Genomic DNA, 15,325 nt, shown 5'->3' on the forward strand with positions numbered 1-15,325 from the left:
AAAGAGGACCTGTGGCAAGTCAATATGGCAATATATATTGAATCTTGGTACGAGTGAAGTGGCTTGCAATTATAAAACCCAATTGACTGGACTACAATACAATGGCCTTGGCACGGGGTAGCCGGAAGGTGGGAAAGTCTACTTTCAGTCGAAGAATCAACATTCCCTCTCCATTTCCCAACATCTCTGTCTATTTCCCAGCATCAATTTGGAAGCAGTGCCGCCATATCGAGCACCACCTGCGCCAGTTGTGACAATGACAGCCAGGGAGTGCTCCAGGATGTGACAGTGAGGTCATGACACCGTGCCACCACACTGCTTCTTTACCCCTTGTAGAGCTAAGAAACGCCAGGCTAAGCCAGCTTTGTCTTTAGATTTTGTCTTGTGGTTATGAAAACAGAAACTACCAAGGACGAGAGGTCATCTGCTACTTCACAATGACCTATATTCTTGTCTTGGTGTAACGCAAAGGGGATAATTGGAGTTTAAACACGGCCCCGCATTCAGAATGAGTTAATTTCATGCTGTATTATCAGAGGGACAAGGCTCTGTTATAAGTAGCGGTTGTATTTAATGTCACAGCTTGATTAAGCGTTGGGGTATGTCACATGGGCCTTTCTCACACATGGGCTTATCAGTCACGGAAAAAAACAAGTTCTCAGTGAATTACAAGGGATGACAGCGTAACGTGAAGGATTATTCCTGCCCTGCAAAGCCAATTCCCCCGTCTTCTGAAGACTACATCTGCTCGGATCGACTGCACTTTCACCACGCCATCACACGTGGGACCACTCCAAATGGCTTGGTGTAAACAGACTGCATTTATACAGTGCTTTTCTAACCAGTGGCCACTCAAAGTGCTGTACAATATTGCCTAACATTCACCCATTCATGCACACATTCACACACCGACGGCGGTGTCAGCTAAGCAAGGCGACAGGCTACCAGTTCGCCGGGAGCTGATAGGGTGAGGTGCCTTCTGCTCAGGGACACCTCAACAAGGGAAAAACGCCCTCTCCCTAATTCAATGTTATGCAACATCAATGTGTAAAGTAAACCATAAACGTCCCGAATTTGTCGCGGAAACGTTCCAACCAGAAGCCTGGCATGTCCACATCCCGCTGTGTAATTCAATCATTTTCCTTTCCTCCTCATTCACTAATAAGTCAGAGTCGCTCTGTGGAAAGTTATCTCCTCCAGCCCGGCGCGGCCATTGGGCCAGCGTTAAACCAGTCAGCTGAGTTCGGGTTCATCCCTGCAGCCACAAGCTGCAAGGTCTCGAAGGTGGGAGATCTCTTCATTTTGCCCCGAGCTCACCCTGAGGTTGAGCCATCACACTCCATCCATGCTCCTGGCATGGGGAACTAGAGCATCAAATCTGCTATCGAGAAGTTGGAGGAGAGGGCTGGGAGATGGAGACGGGGAGAGCGAGAGAGGGAGAGGGAGGGAGAGGAAGAGGGGGGAGGGGGGGGTTCATGAGGAGCCCTCATTACAGCATGTCATCACTTTGCCTTCCAGCATACACTGGCTGTCCCCCATCTTCCCCTCAAGCCCCCTCATATACTTTAACGCACGCTCGTGTGCGCCCAATTCCAACTCTCTGTCTCTCATCCCTCTCCCTTCTCTCCCCTACATGAAGCCCATTAGATTAGGTGGCCTTCATGCCCCATCACTTCCAGGGATCGTAACAAACTCACCTTTTGGAAAACGCCGCAGCCCTGAGCCAGTGAAGTACGCAGGGAGAGCGGTTGATGATGAGAGAGCAGCTGATTGGCTTCCTCTCATTGGTTGCTATGGAGACCGTGGCCCCTCTCCATCGGCTCCCTTCCCAGACCTCCTAACCTCAGCCCATGCCTGAGTTAAACATTGTACGTTAACACAAGGCGAGCAGTGACTTGGCAATATGCACGCTGCGTGAAGCCCTGGAGGGCGTCTGAACTTCCTAAAGGAGAAAGAAAAAAATCTTGAATCAGGCAACAGGCGCGGTTAAAAACAGCTTCCCTTTACTACTCCTTACACAGGAAGCGCTCGGCGGCTTAGCTTGTGGGTGTGCATTAGTCTAGAGCCGACGCGCTATCATGGCCTTCACAGTAATGTATATAATGACTGCTGGTAGGTAATGGTAATGACAACAGGCGAGGTTAAAAACAGCTTCCCTTTACTACTCCTTACACAGGAAGCGCTCGGCGGCTTAGCTTGTGGGTGTGCATTAGTCTAGAGCCGACGCGCTATCATGGCCTTCACAGTAATGTATATAATGACTGCTGGTAGAGCTCCTGACTCTAATGGCGTTTCGCGTTTTCAAGAGGAGATAAGTGTCTCTGTGGACTGTGGGCATCCTATGTATACCACTAATCTGGTGAGTTATAGTGCACGGCCTGGGCTGGAGACCGTGGGGGGTCTGGGAGCTCGGACGGGCTGCCACATCCCCTTGCTTGCCCCCCCCCCCCCCTCCGATGGACACATGAGTGGAGAGGCTTGTAGCGATGAGAGAACGAACGAGACTGAGGAGGAAGCAGAGAGAGAGAGGGAGAGAGGGAGTGGGCGGAGGAGAAGTGCAGACCATTCAGGACAAGCCTTTTCGCCTGCCAACACACCACAGTATTGTTGCTGGATGTCGGGCTGTTGGAGAGGGCTTGGCTCAGGGCCCTGGATTCATTTGACCGGACGACACAAAATGGTTTCGTCCTCGTAAATCTTTTTTCTTTTCTGGCTTCATCTGTTCACATGACAACAGGATGGAGGATTAAACGTTGTGGAGAAGTATTTGTAGGTTTGTAATGGAGTACAAATCAAACATTATTCCATGCAAATGAGTTGCTTGGTTTTGGTGCGATCCCATTAATATGATGGTGTGTTTCGCAGTGATAAGCTAATAACAGCCTTGGTGCTTGAGTATTCTCCCGTCTGGTTTGATCCCAGATGTCTGAAGACTACCTGTGGCTCCTAGACCAGATGTCCAACCACCACCTGCTCCTCCATGCATCTCGCTTCACTTTGAATCACTTTGGATAATGGCATTCGGTTTTCAATGTACATTTCTCATGAAAACAGTGTCATAAGGTCATACCGCAGACATCTGCCCGACGCATTGTACTAATTGTACTTTACTTTAATTCCAAAGAAGGAGGCTGACATTGTGTCTGCTTTCATCCGGTAGAATGAGTAACTGTTCCGCACTATGATGCCTTGCGTTTGATCTGCTCCGCCTAGCTGTCTCTCAGCCCCGCTCGATTGATCTGTGGAAGACGGATCACTGAAGTGTGTGCGAGCCATTCGCCAGCTCCATGGATCTGGGAGCCCTCCTCCAGATCCTCCCCTCAGTGTCTCATTAGCCGAGCTGACGACAGCCTGCCGTTGTCTGAGACATGTGCCAATATCACCGTCTCCTGCGCCGTCAGCAGTTCACTCAGAACCCTTCCCCTCTCTCACTTGTCTGGGTATCCACGACTTGTGTTGGTATGGTCGGATCAGGAGTGTAAAGGAGGCTAGTTTATTTAATTTAGTATTAACCAATCCCATCCAAACAGCAGACTACGGTCCCGGGCACACGGATGCATTCTACATAGGTCAATTCTTGGACATATGGTGATGTGATGTTGTTCCAAGTCAGTACGGCGCATGGGCAACCTCCTTGTTTGCTACCGTGATTAAGATGTGATTGTTCCTCGATTCATATTGGATATCCATCACGGCCGTGCATGTATTTGCGTTACACTCTGCATCAGGGAGCATATTGTAGCGGGATCTTGGCATGCAGAGATAGAAGCGGAAATCACATGGCTCTCTCCTTCTAGACTTCCACATGCAACCTTTTCCCTCCATAAGTAATGTGCTTGGAACAGCATCGAGGCTGTAAGACGTCTCGGGGGGGGGGGGGGTGCAGCAGATGGGAGTCATGACGATGGAAATGGCTGCCTGTTGCAAGGGTCTACGAGGGGGCCGCCGTCCTCAGCGGCGGTGTCGCTTTAGATCACGGTGCAATCTACCACAGCCGACCGGGCCCCTCTGTTGTTCTCCAAAGCCCCACATCCCACCGGTTCTCATGTAACCACCAGTAAAGCGTGTCTCAGCCTGTTCACTTGATATCCGCCAGATGATTCAGCAGCTTTCAGTGCCGCCGCCAGTCAAGCCAATGTCATTAGGATCTTATATCGTCTCCGATTGATCACACTATTAAGGGCTCAGTTTACATGCTCAGGCCCGACACAGGATATCCTGTCTCCCGCATGGCACCCTCCGAATCCCATTTTGTCACCTGCAGCCGAGAAAGACACTGTGATGCTAGTTTTTACACCGACATGGATGTTTGCACACGATAGGATGTTCTGCCAAGTCCCGCACGAGGAATGCCAGCTTATGTCCGTCAGACCCTGACTTTTGCAAGGTGGGGGACGAGCGAGTTCATGATCAGTTCATGAGTTCAGCTGGAACACATGTCTTTGATAAGGGAGTTGTATAATGAGGTATTTTTCAGCAACTGTTCTCCAAGCAATAAAGAAATGTAGGATAAGGCTGCCGATCTTCTCAGGAGAAATTGTTGTGGACGGTGTGCTTTTAATTTAAAAGAAAGTGAGAAGTAGAAAGAATTAAATTACAAAAACCCCCAAGGTGTTTTGTCTTTGGGTTTTGTGGCGCGAGGGGGGGGGGGATATGCACAGGTGTTCACAGGTACTCTCCCTTCTCTCTTCCAGGGCTCCAAGCGGCTCCTGAGGTCAAACGAGTACGTCCTCCCTCCCAACGGGCTGATGGAGACTGACCTGGAGCTCACCTTCTCACTACAGGTGAACACACTCGGGCAATCATGCTTCAGTCCCGCAATTTCCTTAGACTTTTTCGTTTTATTTTGATATGGCAATATGAACACTTTCTACAAGGACTGCTACTCGTGTCAAAGGTTTGTTTTTAAGTGTTACAATGGGCAAGAATGTTCAAGATGTCAGATTCTCTATTCTGCATCAAAAATAAACACTGTTTCACCAGAGAAACTGCTCACAAATTCAGTGCAATTGCAATTGAATGGCTGCCCTTTCTTCTGTGTTGAATATCATTCTTGGAGTCTTTTATTTTTGGTGTCCTTGTATTGTTGCGAACCCCATAGTTATTCTATCATTCTTTATTACAGGCCAAACGACCCTGATGAGTTTGAATAAGCCAAGAATGTCGCGTGTCCGCCCCACTCTGTTAACCTGTGTGTGTTACCCCTTTAATCCCCAGTACCCCCACTTCCTGAAGAGGGACGCCAACAGACTGCAGATCATGCTGCAGAGGAGAAAGCGCTACAAAAACCGAACCATCCTGGGCTACAAGACGCTGGCCGTGGGAGTCATCAACATGGCGGAGGTACCTCCACCGGGAACACTCTCGTTACCATCACATCACACCACCTACTCTCCACCTCCAGCGCTCCTGAGAGATCCACTCTGTGCGCCGCTTCTATCCGATGGCATGCCTGCTTGCTGCCGTTCCCCTGGGGGGGGACACGGCCATTTGCATGTACGGCGCCCCACTTTCCAAAGAGCGAGAGCGAAACGCCCCTCCTGTGTGTGGCTTGTTACTTTTTTTTTCGATGAGTCATGCCTAATCATCACACATGCTGTTGGGGAGATTGTCAGCCATCTGGGCCCCCCCCCCCCCCAACCCCGGCTTTCATGCGCACTTATCTGAAACAACAGTGTTTTGGTCGGGCATTGTGCGCGGGCGGTTGACCGAGGGCCGCTGCTGCACCCCTGTGTCAACACGGCGGCCTTTTGCGCCAACACGCCTTGTTCGGAACGCGTGTCGAGGGATCGCTTGAAACGGAACGACTGCAGATGCTACGTGTGCATCTGCACAGACACTGGCCTCGTCTCACAGTGAGGGCTGGCCCTCACTGTGAGACGAGGGGCCCTGGCTGGGTGACGACTGGGCCTTCAGTGATAAAACATATGCAACAGCCAGTCACATATTTTCTTTGGAAAACGTCCGGACAGGATTTTTTCATAAATCTCTCTCATCCCATAAAACGAAAATGAACAAAAAACAACAGCAACATGTAACCCACCGCAAACATCATGTGTTGTCTTTGTCCTCACCGGCTATAAGTTTGACTTCTTCCCTATCATGAGGGGAGCTAGCCTCATGCACACACACACACACACACTGGATGCCTTTCAATGCATCCAGTGAGGGTTATTATGCTGTCATTGGCTCTGGTTGTACATTCTCATTCTGAGCCTTTCAGGGCATTATGTGGTTAAGAAGTCCCCCACCCCCCACACTCTACCCAGTGCTTCAGCAAAAATTGCTCCTGCTGTGCTGAGAGCAGCTAATGAAATAACCTATTAAAACAGCCCCCCTCTGGAGAGAGCTAAAAACCCAAAGCATTTCTCCCCATCCCAACTCAAGTATTTATACAAGCTGCATTACTCTTGTTTGGACTCGGTTTGTGTTTCATTAGCCAATTAGCTCTAAACGATGGCGAAGGCGTTTTAAAGGACGTGCGATTATAAACATGCATGCATGTTGAGAACGTCGAGGTGCTGGGATAAAGGTCAGCCCGGTCTCTCTGTCTGCTCCCCGTCCCCCCTCCCGCTCCCTCTACGTCGGCCCGACGGTTATGGGAGCTCATTTACGTGCAGCTCTGCCTCGCTCAGCAGAATATATCGAATTCTGATTGTGTAAGTGACGCAGGAACACCTTCCCCTGCAGAGAGGTAATTTGTTTATATTGATGCTGCAGGCGACGCCTCTATGGCAATTTCCTTTTCCCATGGTGCCCTGCGAACGTACAATTGCGTTTTGTGGTATTATTGGATGGGAACCGACAAGAGAGATGAGGGGGTCGTTCTGTCAATGCGAGTAGGAGTGAGATCCTCTGAAAACGGCGCCATATAGGTGGTAGCCTTTGTAAAGCATGGAATTATCTGCCTTCTCATTCGCTCCGGGGTTCAACGGGGTGGAAAATGTCCATAACTGTATAATTAGGAGCTGCATGAATTAGGCGTTTACCGAGTTAATTTGAGAAAAATGGGCAGTTATGACGGTAATGGTCGTGATTTCTCTGCATGGCGGTTATAATACGGCTGTTCATGCAGCCCTGATTGAGGCAACGCCAACAACACTAGAACAGAACATCCTACCTTATACCAGACTAATGAACACAAACGACGGTGATTACACCGAAAAGACGACGATTTCATGGCCAGCGTCTGATTCGTGTGTGGAACTTAAATCGGCTCGATTCCGATGCGGAGAAGCCAGCCCTCCCCCCTGCGGCTCACACTCTGTGCGTTTTCTCCTCGCAGGTGATGCAACATCCCACCGACGGGGGACAGATACTGGGTCTCCATAGCAACGTGAAGGAGGCGCCGCTGCGCGTGGCGGAGATCAGCGTGTACTCTCTGTCTAGCCAGCCCATCGACCACGAGGACGGCAGCGGCCAGGCCGGACGCAAGACCAAGGCCTCAGGTGGGTCTCCCCGTCCACCCCGATTTCTGGAGCCCATCGATCGCCCGGTACCCACTTTGACCCTGGCGTGACACCCCACCACAGACTGAAATCTCAGGAGGCAGCCCTCCCCCCCCCCCCCCCCCCCCCTTCTCCTCCCTTGTACATGATATGCTCATCTAATTCAGGGCCCATATGACAGCCAGGGAGATGTTATGCTCTCTGCAGCCACGGCTGTAATGTTGTTTTGAGAGCCCAACAGATGCGCCAGGCTATTGGCTTTCATGTGCTATCGTTCTGGAATTCTCTGAAGTGGGGGCTTTGAGGGTGGGCGGGGGGGCTGCTAGGCCTCCACATCCGGCAGAGCCTGGGGCTCCCCACTTCACGCCCCCTGTCCCTCCCCACGCAGGGCCCTGTACCGTCACGTTGTCCTGGCCGGTTCTGGTTGTTATTAAGGGGGCAGCCCAAACCCAGCGGATGAGCTCATGCAGCAAGTATTACAAGGAGGGGAACTCTGAGAGGAGAAGGGGGAAGGTTCCCCCTCCTGCCATCGACTCTGATCCCTCATAATGGCCAGATCAGAGCTGGAACAAAGAGGTGAATCCCACACAACTTGGGAACGGCGATCTGTGGTGAGATGTTCCCACTGTTTAAGAGGACGCCCGTTGCGAAGCAGTTTCTCAGTGGGTCCGGGTTTGTGTTTCAGGGTTCACTGTGCACCAAGTTTGACACGCGCGTCGACCTGAAATCCCTCAAGCTTTATAACCTTTTGAAAGGGCTTCTTGTCAGAGAAGCCAAATATCACATCTTGACAAATACTGACAAATATACGGACAAATGTGCTCCTTCGGCATGAAATATATTTACGAATAGCACATTTATTTGCCTTACCTGTACAAATGTCTGAAAGGCCATTCAGAGCTGAATTTATTTCCCTTTCTCTGTTCACGGTCAACAGTTTAACCTGCTCCTGGTTTCTTGGTTAACGGTTATAAAAATGGATCACCTCATCATCAATATGAGGGCCATCTTTCAGAGCCAACTCAGACGTGTTCTGATGTGTGTGTGTGTGTGTGTGTGTGTGTGTGTGTGTGTGTGTGTGTGTGTGTGTGTGTGTGTGTGTGTGTGTGTGTGTGTGTGTGTGTGTGTGTGTGTGTGTGTGTGTGTGTGTGTGTGTGGTTTCTGGGACGGCCTCTCTTAGACCGCTCCCCAGACATGGATAACTACTCGGAGGAGGACGATGACAGCTACTCCTCAGGGCAGGAAGCCAGCGACGATGCCGCTCATGGCCAGGTCAGTCTCGTACAGCACATCCTAACAGGATTAACCCCCCCCCCCCCCCCCGCTGAATCATACAAATAGACCTGCAGACAAGGGAGTGCAAGACAGCAGAGGGCCAGATACCTTCCCCGTCCCGCTGATATGGCTGCTGAGAATCTTTATCGGTTAATGGCTCAGATTTATATCAACACACTTTATTTTTATTTTTTTTCCTGAGCTCTGGTTTAGAAAGAGAACGAAACGTGCCGACTGGCTCAGGCAGACAAATAATGTCAAGCATCATTGAGAGGCACTTTTGTGTGTGGAGCAGAGGGGACATTTTTGGTACACTCCACCCAACACAGAACCGTCTCCAAATTCCAAATGCTAATTCTTGCAGCTGTGTTCAAGGTCCATTGAAGAGACTTTCCCCCCCCCCCCCGTGTTTTCAAAGTAAAGGTGTGAAGCAGTGTTGTTTTCGTCAGGCAAGACGAAAACGAAAATGACGTCGTCAGACCCCTTTTTTCCATGACGAAAATGAGACTAAGACGAACGTCACCAAAGCCATATAAAGACTAAAATGTGATGAAAAATTTAGACATTTTCGTCAGACGAGAACTAGACGAGACTAAATTGTTAGTGAGAGCATGTGAGCGGAGCGGAGCGTGGAGCGGGTGGTGGAGCGGAGCGGAAGAAATACGTTGGAGCGGGTTGGAGCGCAGAGCGGTTTTAAATTCAAAGGCCGGAGCGGGGATTTCACTCCGCTCCAGTCCGCTCTAGTCCGCTCTAGTCCGCTCCGTTTTTAACTGCTTCTAGCGGCTTACATGTAGGTGGTTCACGTAGAATAGAATGGGTTTCAATGGGAGCATCCAAGCAACCTGATTGGATAAAACGCGTCACGTGAGAGCCTTCCACCCCCCCCCCCCCCGCAACACTGGCTCGTGTGCTCGCGCGCAGCTGCGCCTGCACGCACACGGCACACACACACACTCATACACTACAGAGAGAGGCTGGTGGACGAGTTTTCGTCGGACTAAAACTAGACTAAAACCTTTTGAGTTTTCGTCAGACTAAAACTAGACTAAAACTTTCAAAGATAGAAATGACTAAAATGGGACTAAAACTAAGAAGCATTTCGTCAAAAAGACTAAGACTAAAACTAAATCTAAAATGCCTGCCAAAAACAACACTGGTGTGAAGCAGTGTTTGCCGGTACACTAGCAGTCGGCAGGCGGCTGGTTTCTGTGTAAACGCGGACGTGAGCTATAACTATGTCCCCGTTATCAGGATCTCTACGATGAGGACGACGAGGTCAGGAAGCCCAAGAAGGCGAGGAGGAAGATGATCCGGACCACCTCCATGACGCGGGTAGGCCCCTCCCCCCTCCGTCCCCCCGCCTCCGTCCCCCCGCCTCCGTCCCCGTCCCCCACCCCCACCGTCCTCCTGCTCTCAGCCGACTGTCAATCATTGACCAGGAAAGCCCCCCGGGGAATTGTTTTGCGCTGCACATGCTTTTAAGGGACAGCGGGCGTGTTTATGCGTTCCATTAGTTTGAGCCATTAGGGCATGTGGCGGCCGCCCATGTAAGACCGCACTCGTGTTCACCCGAGCGATTATAATAATGTGTCCTTACTCGGGAATGAGTCACCCACAATGGGGATTATATAAGTTTAAAGTGCCCGTTGATGGAGCGAGGCTATAAAACAGTGTTCTTATTCTGCTACTGTGTGTCCGTGTATCTTTCTTTTTTTTTTTCTACAGCAACCCAACTTCAAGCAGAAGTTTGTGGCCCTACTGAAGAGGTTCAAGGTGACCGACGAGGTAAGGAAACAGACGAAACAAAAGGGGAATCCGACTCGCATCGAGGGTCTCACGACAGGGTGGCGTGGCCGCTGTGCTGAGTGGTCCCCGTGATTGGCTCGTCTTCCGGGGCCGTCCGTCCGTCTGTCAGCAGCGGAGCATATCAATTATTAAACTGGGGCAGGCTGGTGGAACGCATCCCTTTATTGACTCTCTAAACAGCGCGTCGCCACACTGCTTCTAGCAGCGAACCCTGACTGTAGATGTTCTGCTCTGACTGTTGCTCTGACTGTTGCTCTGACTGTTGCTCTGACTGCTGCCCCTGACTGCTGCCCCTGACTGCTGCCCCTGACTGCTGCCCCTCACTGTTACTCTGACTGCTGCCCCTGACTGCTGCCCTGACTGTTGCTCTGACTGTAGGAGCTCTGCTCTGACTGCTGCCCTGACTGTAGCACTCCTACAGTCAGGGACCCATTGAGGTTACCCAGCATCGTTATGGCCCTGCTCCAATCTGAAGCTGTGTGAAGCACGCCTCGCCGCTGGCGGTGATTTGCGTGCAGAGTACATTAGCGGCGTGGGGCTTCCAGTTCCAGACCACTCAGTCCGCGGGATGACCGGAAAGCATTCGGATTGTTCCTGCCGCAGTGCCCCCCCCCCCCCCGCTAGTGTTTACGGCCTGGTTCTGTTGAGACAAAGGCTCCTACTGGACGGTGTATAACGAGAGACTGTTTACGGCCTGGTTTTATAAAGATGAGGGCTCCTATAGGAAGTAGTATAATGTAAGTGCAGTATAATGTAAGATAATAGAAGGATCTACACACATATCACGTAATGGAAAGATGTAGGTCAGTGGTGTGATTGTCTGTGCAGGAGAAAATGTCAGTCATTACCATAATATTGAATAAATGATAGCATTCGTTGAGATTTCTCGTGCAACGGTACAAGCAGGTTTTTTTGAAGCTGTCCTAGCGGCCTAGTTTGGAAGCGGTCCCGTAGTCCAGAAGTCTGAATTACATATAGATGAGGAGATTACTGAAACGGACAGTTGGGAACGGCATTAGGGGTGAGAGGTTTAACCTCCTGTTGGCTCCACCAGCACTCAGCAACGCCAGAGCCACAGCTTGCGGGCCGAGGCTTGTGTAAACGTCCAGGTGGCCTAATCCCTTCTCTGCAGTGTGCTGGTGGTGGTGGTGTGCGGGTCTAACATGTCCTCACAACATGGTCATCAAGAGGGAGGGAGGGAGGGGGCGGGGCAACACAGGGGGGGGGGGGGGGGGGGGGGGGGGGGAAGTGTGTGTCTATCTGAGCCCGTGCTCCCTTGCCCCTGGTGTAGCATTAATCACCTGATTAGGACACTCTAGCCTCCCCTGCGTGTCATCCCTCTACGATGTACCGCCCACCTCCCCCCCCCCCACCCGCCTCCACTATGGCCTGTACCCCTCCCCCTGTCGCCCTTTAATGGGCTGGCGTTAATTAGCTCGCCAAGGGCCAAAACAAAACAGGGATGTATTTACAGCAACAGCCCCGCTCCGCTTGTTTTTTAATTTCCTTGCAGCCTTTCTTTGGCCGCTCTGTAATCAAGCCTCTGGTTCACGGCGTCAGTCGATGGTCCGGGCAATCCATCGTCCGCGGAATCGAGCCCGCGTCCCTCTTTATCGACGGCACCACTGTTGCCGTGGTGAGGCATCGACGATAGCCTCTCTCTCTTTATCGTTCAGACATTTAGCGGTTTTATCTAAAGCGACTTGCAATGCTTCATTCACACATTCACACACCGGCGGCGGAGTCAACCATGCAAGGCGACAGCCAGCTCGTTCGGGAGCAGTCAGGGTGAGGTGCCTTGCTCAGGGACACCTCGACACGCGAAGGAGGAGCGGGGGATCGACCTAGCGACCTTCCAGTTGCGAGTCAACCCCGCTCTGCCTCTCGTGCTAACCCGACACGCCTGTGTGTGCGTGCGTTGCGCTGCAGGTCCTGGACTCGGACCCGGTGGACCAGACCCAGGAGGTGGAGGAGGACCTGGACCTGCTCTACGACAGCCTGGAGGTGTACAACCAGAGCGACAGCGGGCCAGAGATGGAGGACAACGAGAGCGTGCTCAGCACCCCCAAGCCCAAACTTAAGTACGTGTGCATGGAGCTCTGCATCAGCGCTGGTAGTGCCTGGCAAAATGGGTTTTCAGTTCAATCAATTGACTGTCAGGCATTGATAAATAACATGATAAATAGAAGCGGGCTAGTGTGTCCTGGAGGAGCGATGTATAAATAATGTTGTTTATCATCCATGAAATATTCATTTTATTATCGTTTTCTGTTAATTAGAAATTTCAGGGTTACATTTGTGATACATTTCCTCTGTTGCGTTGGAGAAACCATCCATCCATAAAAATGCATTTTTCGAACTTCACAAGGCGCCAGCCCAGAATACAGGTGTGAGGACGTTGAGTCCATGCTTGGCAACACTCATCACAATCTTCCCCGAGGCTCCCCCTCGCGTGCCGACATCGCCATGGAAACCGCGGCTCTGCGTCCTGCAAATGGACGCACACGTTTGCGTACTGCGATCACGCATCGACGTGGATGCGTCCAGCCTGCCGCTAAACCCTTCCCCTGTGTGCTTACAGGCCGTTCTTCGAGGGCATGTCCCACTCCAGCTCCCAGACGGAGATCGGGAGCCTGCACAGTCAGAAGAGCCAACACAGGGAGCTGTCCTTTCCCGTAAGTCGATGAGCCCCCCCCTGCGTCACACACGACACACCCACCAACACCACCTCCCCGTCCCCCGGGCTGGTGCTACATCACAGCCGCTCCAGCGCAAAGCGCCGGCTCTGTCATCTGCCCGGGCCGCTGTGGTTATTTCTGTCACGTCTTTGCTTTTTTTTTTTGTACAGTTTTCGCTTTTCTTTTTCTTGCCACTTGTGTGTTTCTCGGCGTTCATTCATCCAAGAGCACCCACTGGTCGAGGATGCCCGTCGACCCTCCACCCGTGTGTAAATAGAGGCTCAAGGATTCCCTTAGGGGCAGCCACGCCCCTGGGCCAGGCAATGTCAGCACTAGAGCAATGGTGTCCCCAGACAACAAACATCTCCCCGTCCTCCTCCCACTAGTCAGCTCTGGACGGGGGGGGAGGAAGGACGCGCTGTATGACCCCCGCCCCCACCTCGTGTATTTATAGGGCTTGACACCAGATGACCCCCAACTCGTCCACACACACACACACACACACACACACACACACACACACACACACACACACACACACACACACACACACACACACACACACACACACACACACACACACACACACACATTCCAAGGCTTGCCAGGAAGAGGGGATGGAGTGATCTCTGAAATTCTCCTGCTGATTTACGTCGTATTGGAAGGGAAGAGCACAGGGGGAAATGGGGGGTTGTGGGGGGGGGGGGGGGTTAAGAGTGTGTGGGGGAGGAGAAGACGTCGCAGAGTCTGAAGGCCAAACACGGAGAGCTGTTTATAAATATCTAGGAATCCGATGGAGCCTGTGCCCGGTGCATCACAGGCCGTTGCGACGGCCCACCGTCGTCGAGCCATAAACGTCAGGCAATTTGGTTCTTTATGCGCACTTAAGAGCAGACGACGAACGACGCTGCACTCTGCATTTCAATAAATTCACCCCGCAAAACGGGAACGATACAAGCAGCCCTAAAACGTTTAATTTCCACAGCCACAAGGTTATGCAGTGTATCACAACAACATGGCAATCTTCTGCTTCTCTTCCTTCTCCTTGCACTACCTCTTAGTTATCTTCTTCTCCTCCCCTTCTCCTTCTCTTTCTATTCTTTCTTTCTTTCTCTTTCTCTCCTTCCCCTTCTCATCTTTCTCTTTCCATTTCTTTCTCCTCTTTCTATTTCTCTTTTTGTTTCTTCATTCCACTTCTTCTTTCTCTTTCTCCTACTCCCTCCTCTTCTTCGGCTCCTGCTTGTCTCGTTCCATCTGAAGAAGACATGCAGTGATCCATTATACGGTAGACAACAGGGTCAGTTTCGCTGAGAAGTGTGCTTCTCAGGCAAACATGCCGACCGCACAAAACCTCGGGCCGATGGGTTGCACTTTCTATCCAACGAGTCACACACACACACACACACATACACACACACGCACTTCATTGGTCAGAGCAAACACTGTGAGAACTCTAAAATACCCTGTTCGTACCATCAAGGCCCTTATTTATATTCACCTCCCCTTATTATTGTCCCGGCCTGCAAACCTACACCACAGCAACGACGGGACAGGGTCGACTGCCATCCACCGGCTGTAGTAAAACGAAACGAATGCCATTCTAGCAGCGCTCTCTAGCATGGCCACCTGTCTTGTTTGGAGCGGTGTGAAATGGTGCTGTCAGAGCAGGACAGCAGGCTTATCAGGCACCCTGCAGGGAGATATTTATACCTGCCAGCTCCACTTGTGTCAGCGCGCCCCGGCCACACGCAGCCTCTCCGGCAAGATGAGGTCCGACGTGCCGCCACCCGATTGGTCCCTTCCGAGCTCTCGGAGCAGATGGAGCCAGACGGCCTGTCCCCTCCGGAGTGACCAAATGTGGCGTTTTGTTTATTTCATTTTAATTTAACGTAGCGTTCTTGGCCCCCCTCACCCCCCCCCCAGGCTGGCCTTACAGCAGAGAGTCTCATGTGCTCTCTGTGAGTCTCATGTGTTGGGTTTGTTTGTGTTTGGGTGACAGAGCGGAGAGTTCTTGACCGTGGACAGATGTAAAGTCACACCGGGCACCCGCTACCAGGACGACATCATCCCTGACCCCGTCATCGGGGTACGTGTGTGTGTCTGCGTCTGTGTCCACGT

At 51.5% G+C, this 15,325-nt stretch overlaps 1 protein-coding gene across 1 annotated transcript in view; it reads left to right on the forward strand.

The window, feature by feature from the left end:
* Positions 1-15,325, forward strand: part of LOC130404177 (phosphofurin acidic cluster sorting protein 2-like) — a 51,268-nt gene that overhangs the window by 17,567 nt on the left and 18,376 nt on the right. The window contains exons 3-11 of the mRNA XM_056608821.1: positions 4,695-4,784; positions 5,218-5,343; positions 7,286-7,448; positions 8,629-8,720; positions 9,975-10,055; positions 10,449-10,508; positions 12,459-12,610; positions 13,111-13,204; positions 15,207-15,293. Of these exons, the coding sequence (XP_056464796.1) occupies positions 4,695-4,784; positions 5,218-5,343; positions 7,286-7,448; positions 8,629-8,720; positions 9,975-10,055; positions 10,449-10,508; positions 12,459-12,610; positions 13,111-13,204; positions 15,207-15,293 (945 nt within the window). The remainder of the gene's footprint in view (positions 1-4,694; positions 4,785-5,217; positions 5,344-7,285; positions 7,449-8,628; positions 8,721-9,974; positions 10,056-10,448; positions 10,509-12,458; positions 12,611-13,110; positions 13,205-15,206; positions 15,294-15,325) is intronic.

Source organism: Gadus chalcogrammus, chromosome 15, assembly GCF_026213295.1.
Source record: "Gadus chalcogrammus isolate NIFS_2021 chromosome 15, NIFS_Gcha_1.0, whole genome shotgun sequence".
NCBI classification, from domain to species: domain Eukaryota; kingdom Metazoa; phylum Chordata; class Actinopteri; order Gadiformes; family Gadidae; genus Gadus; species Gadus chalcogrammus.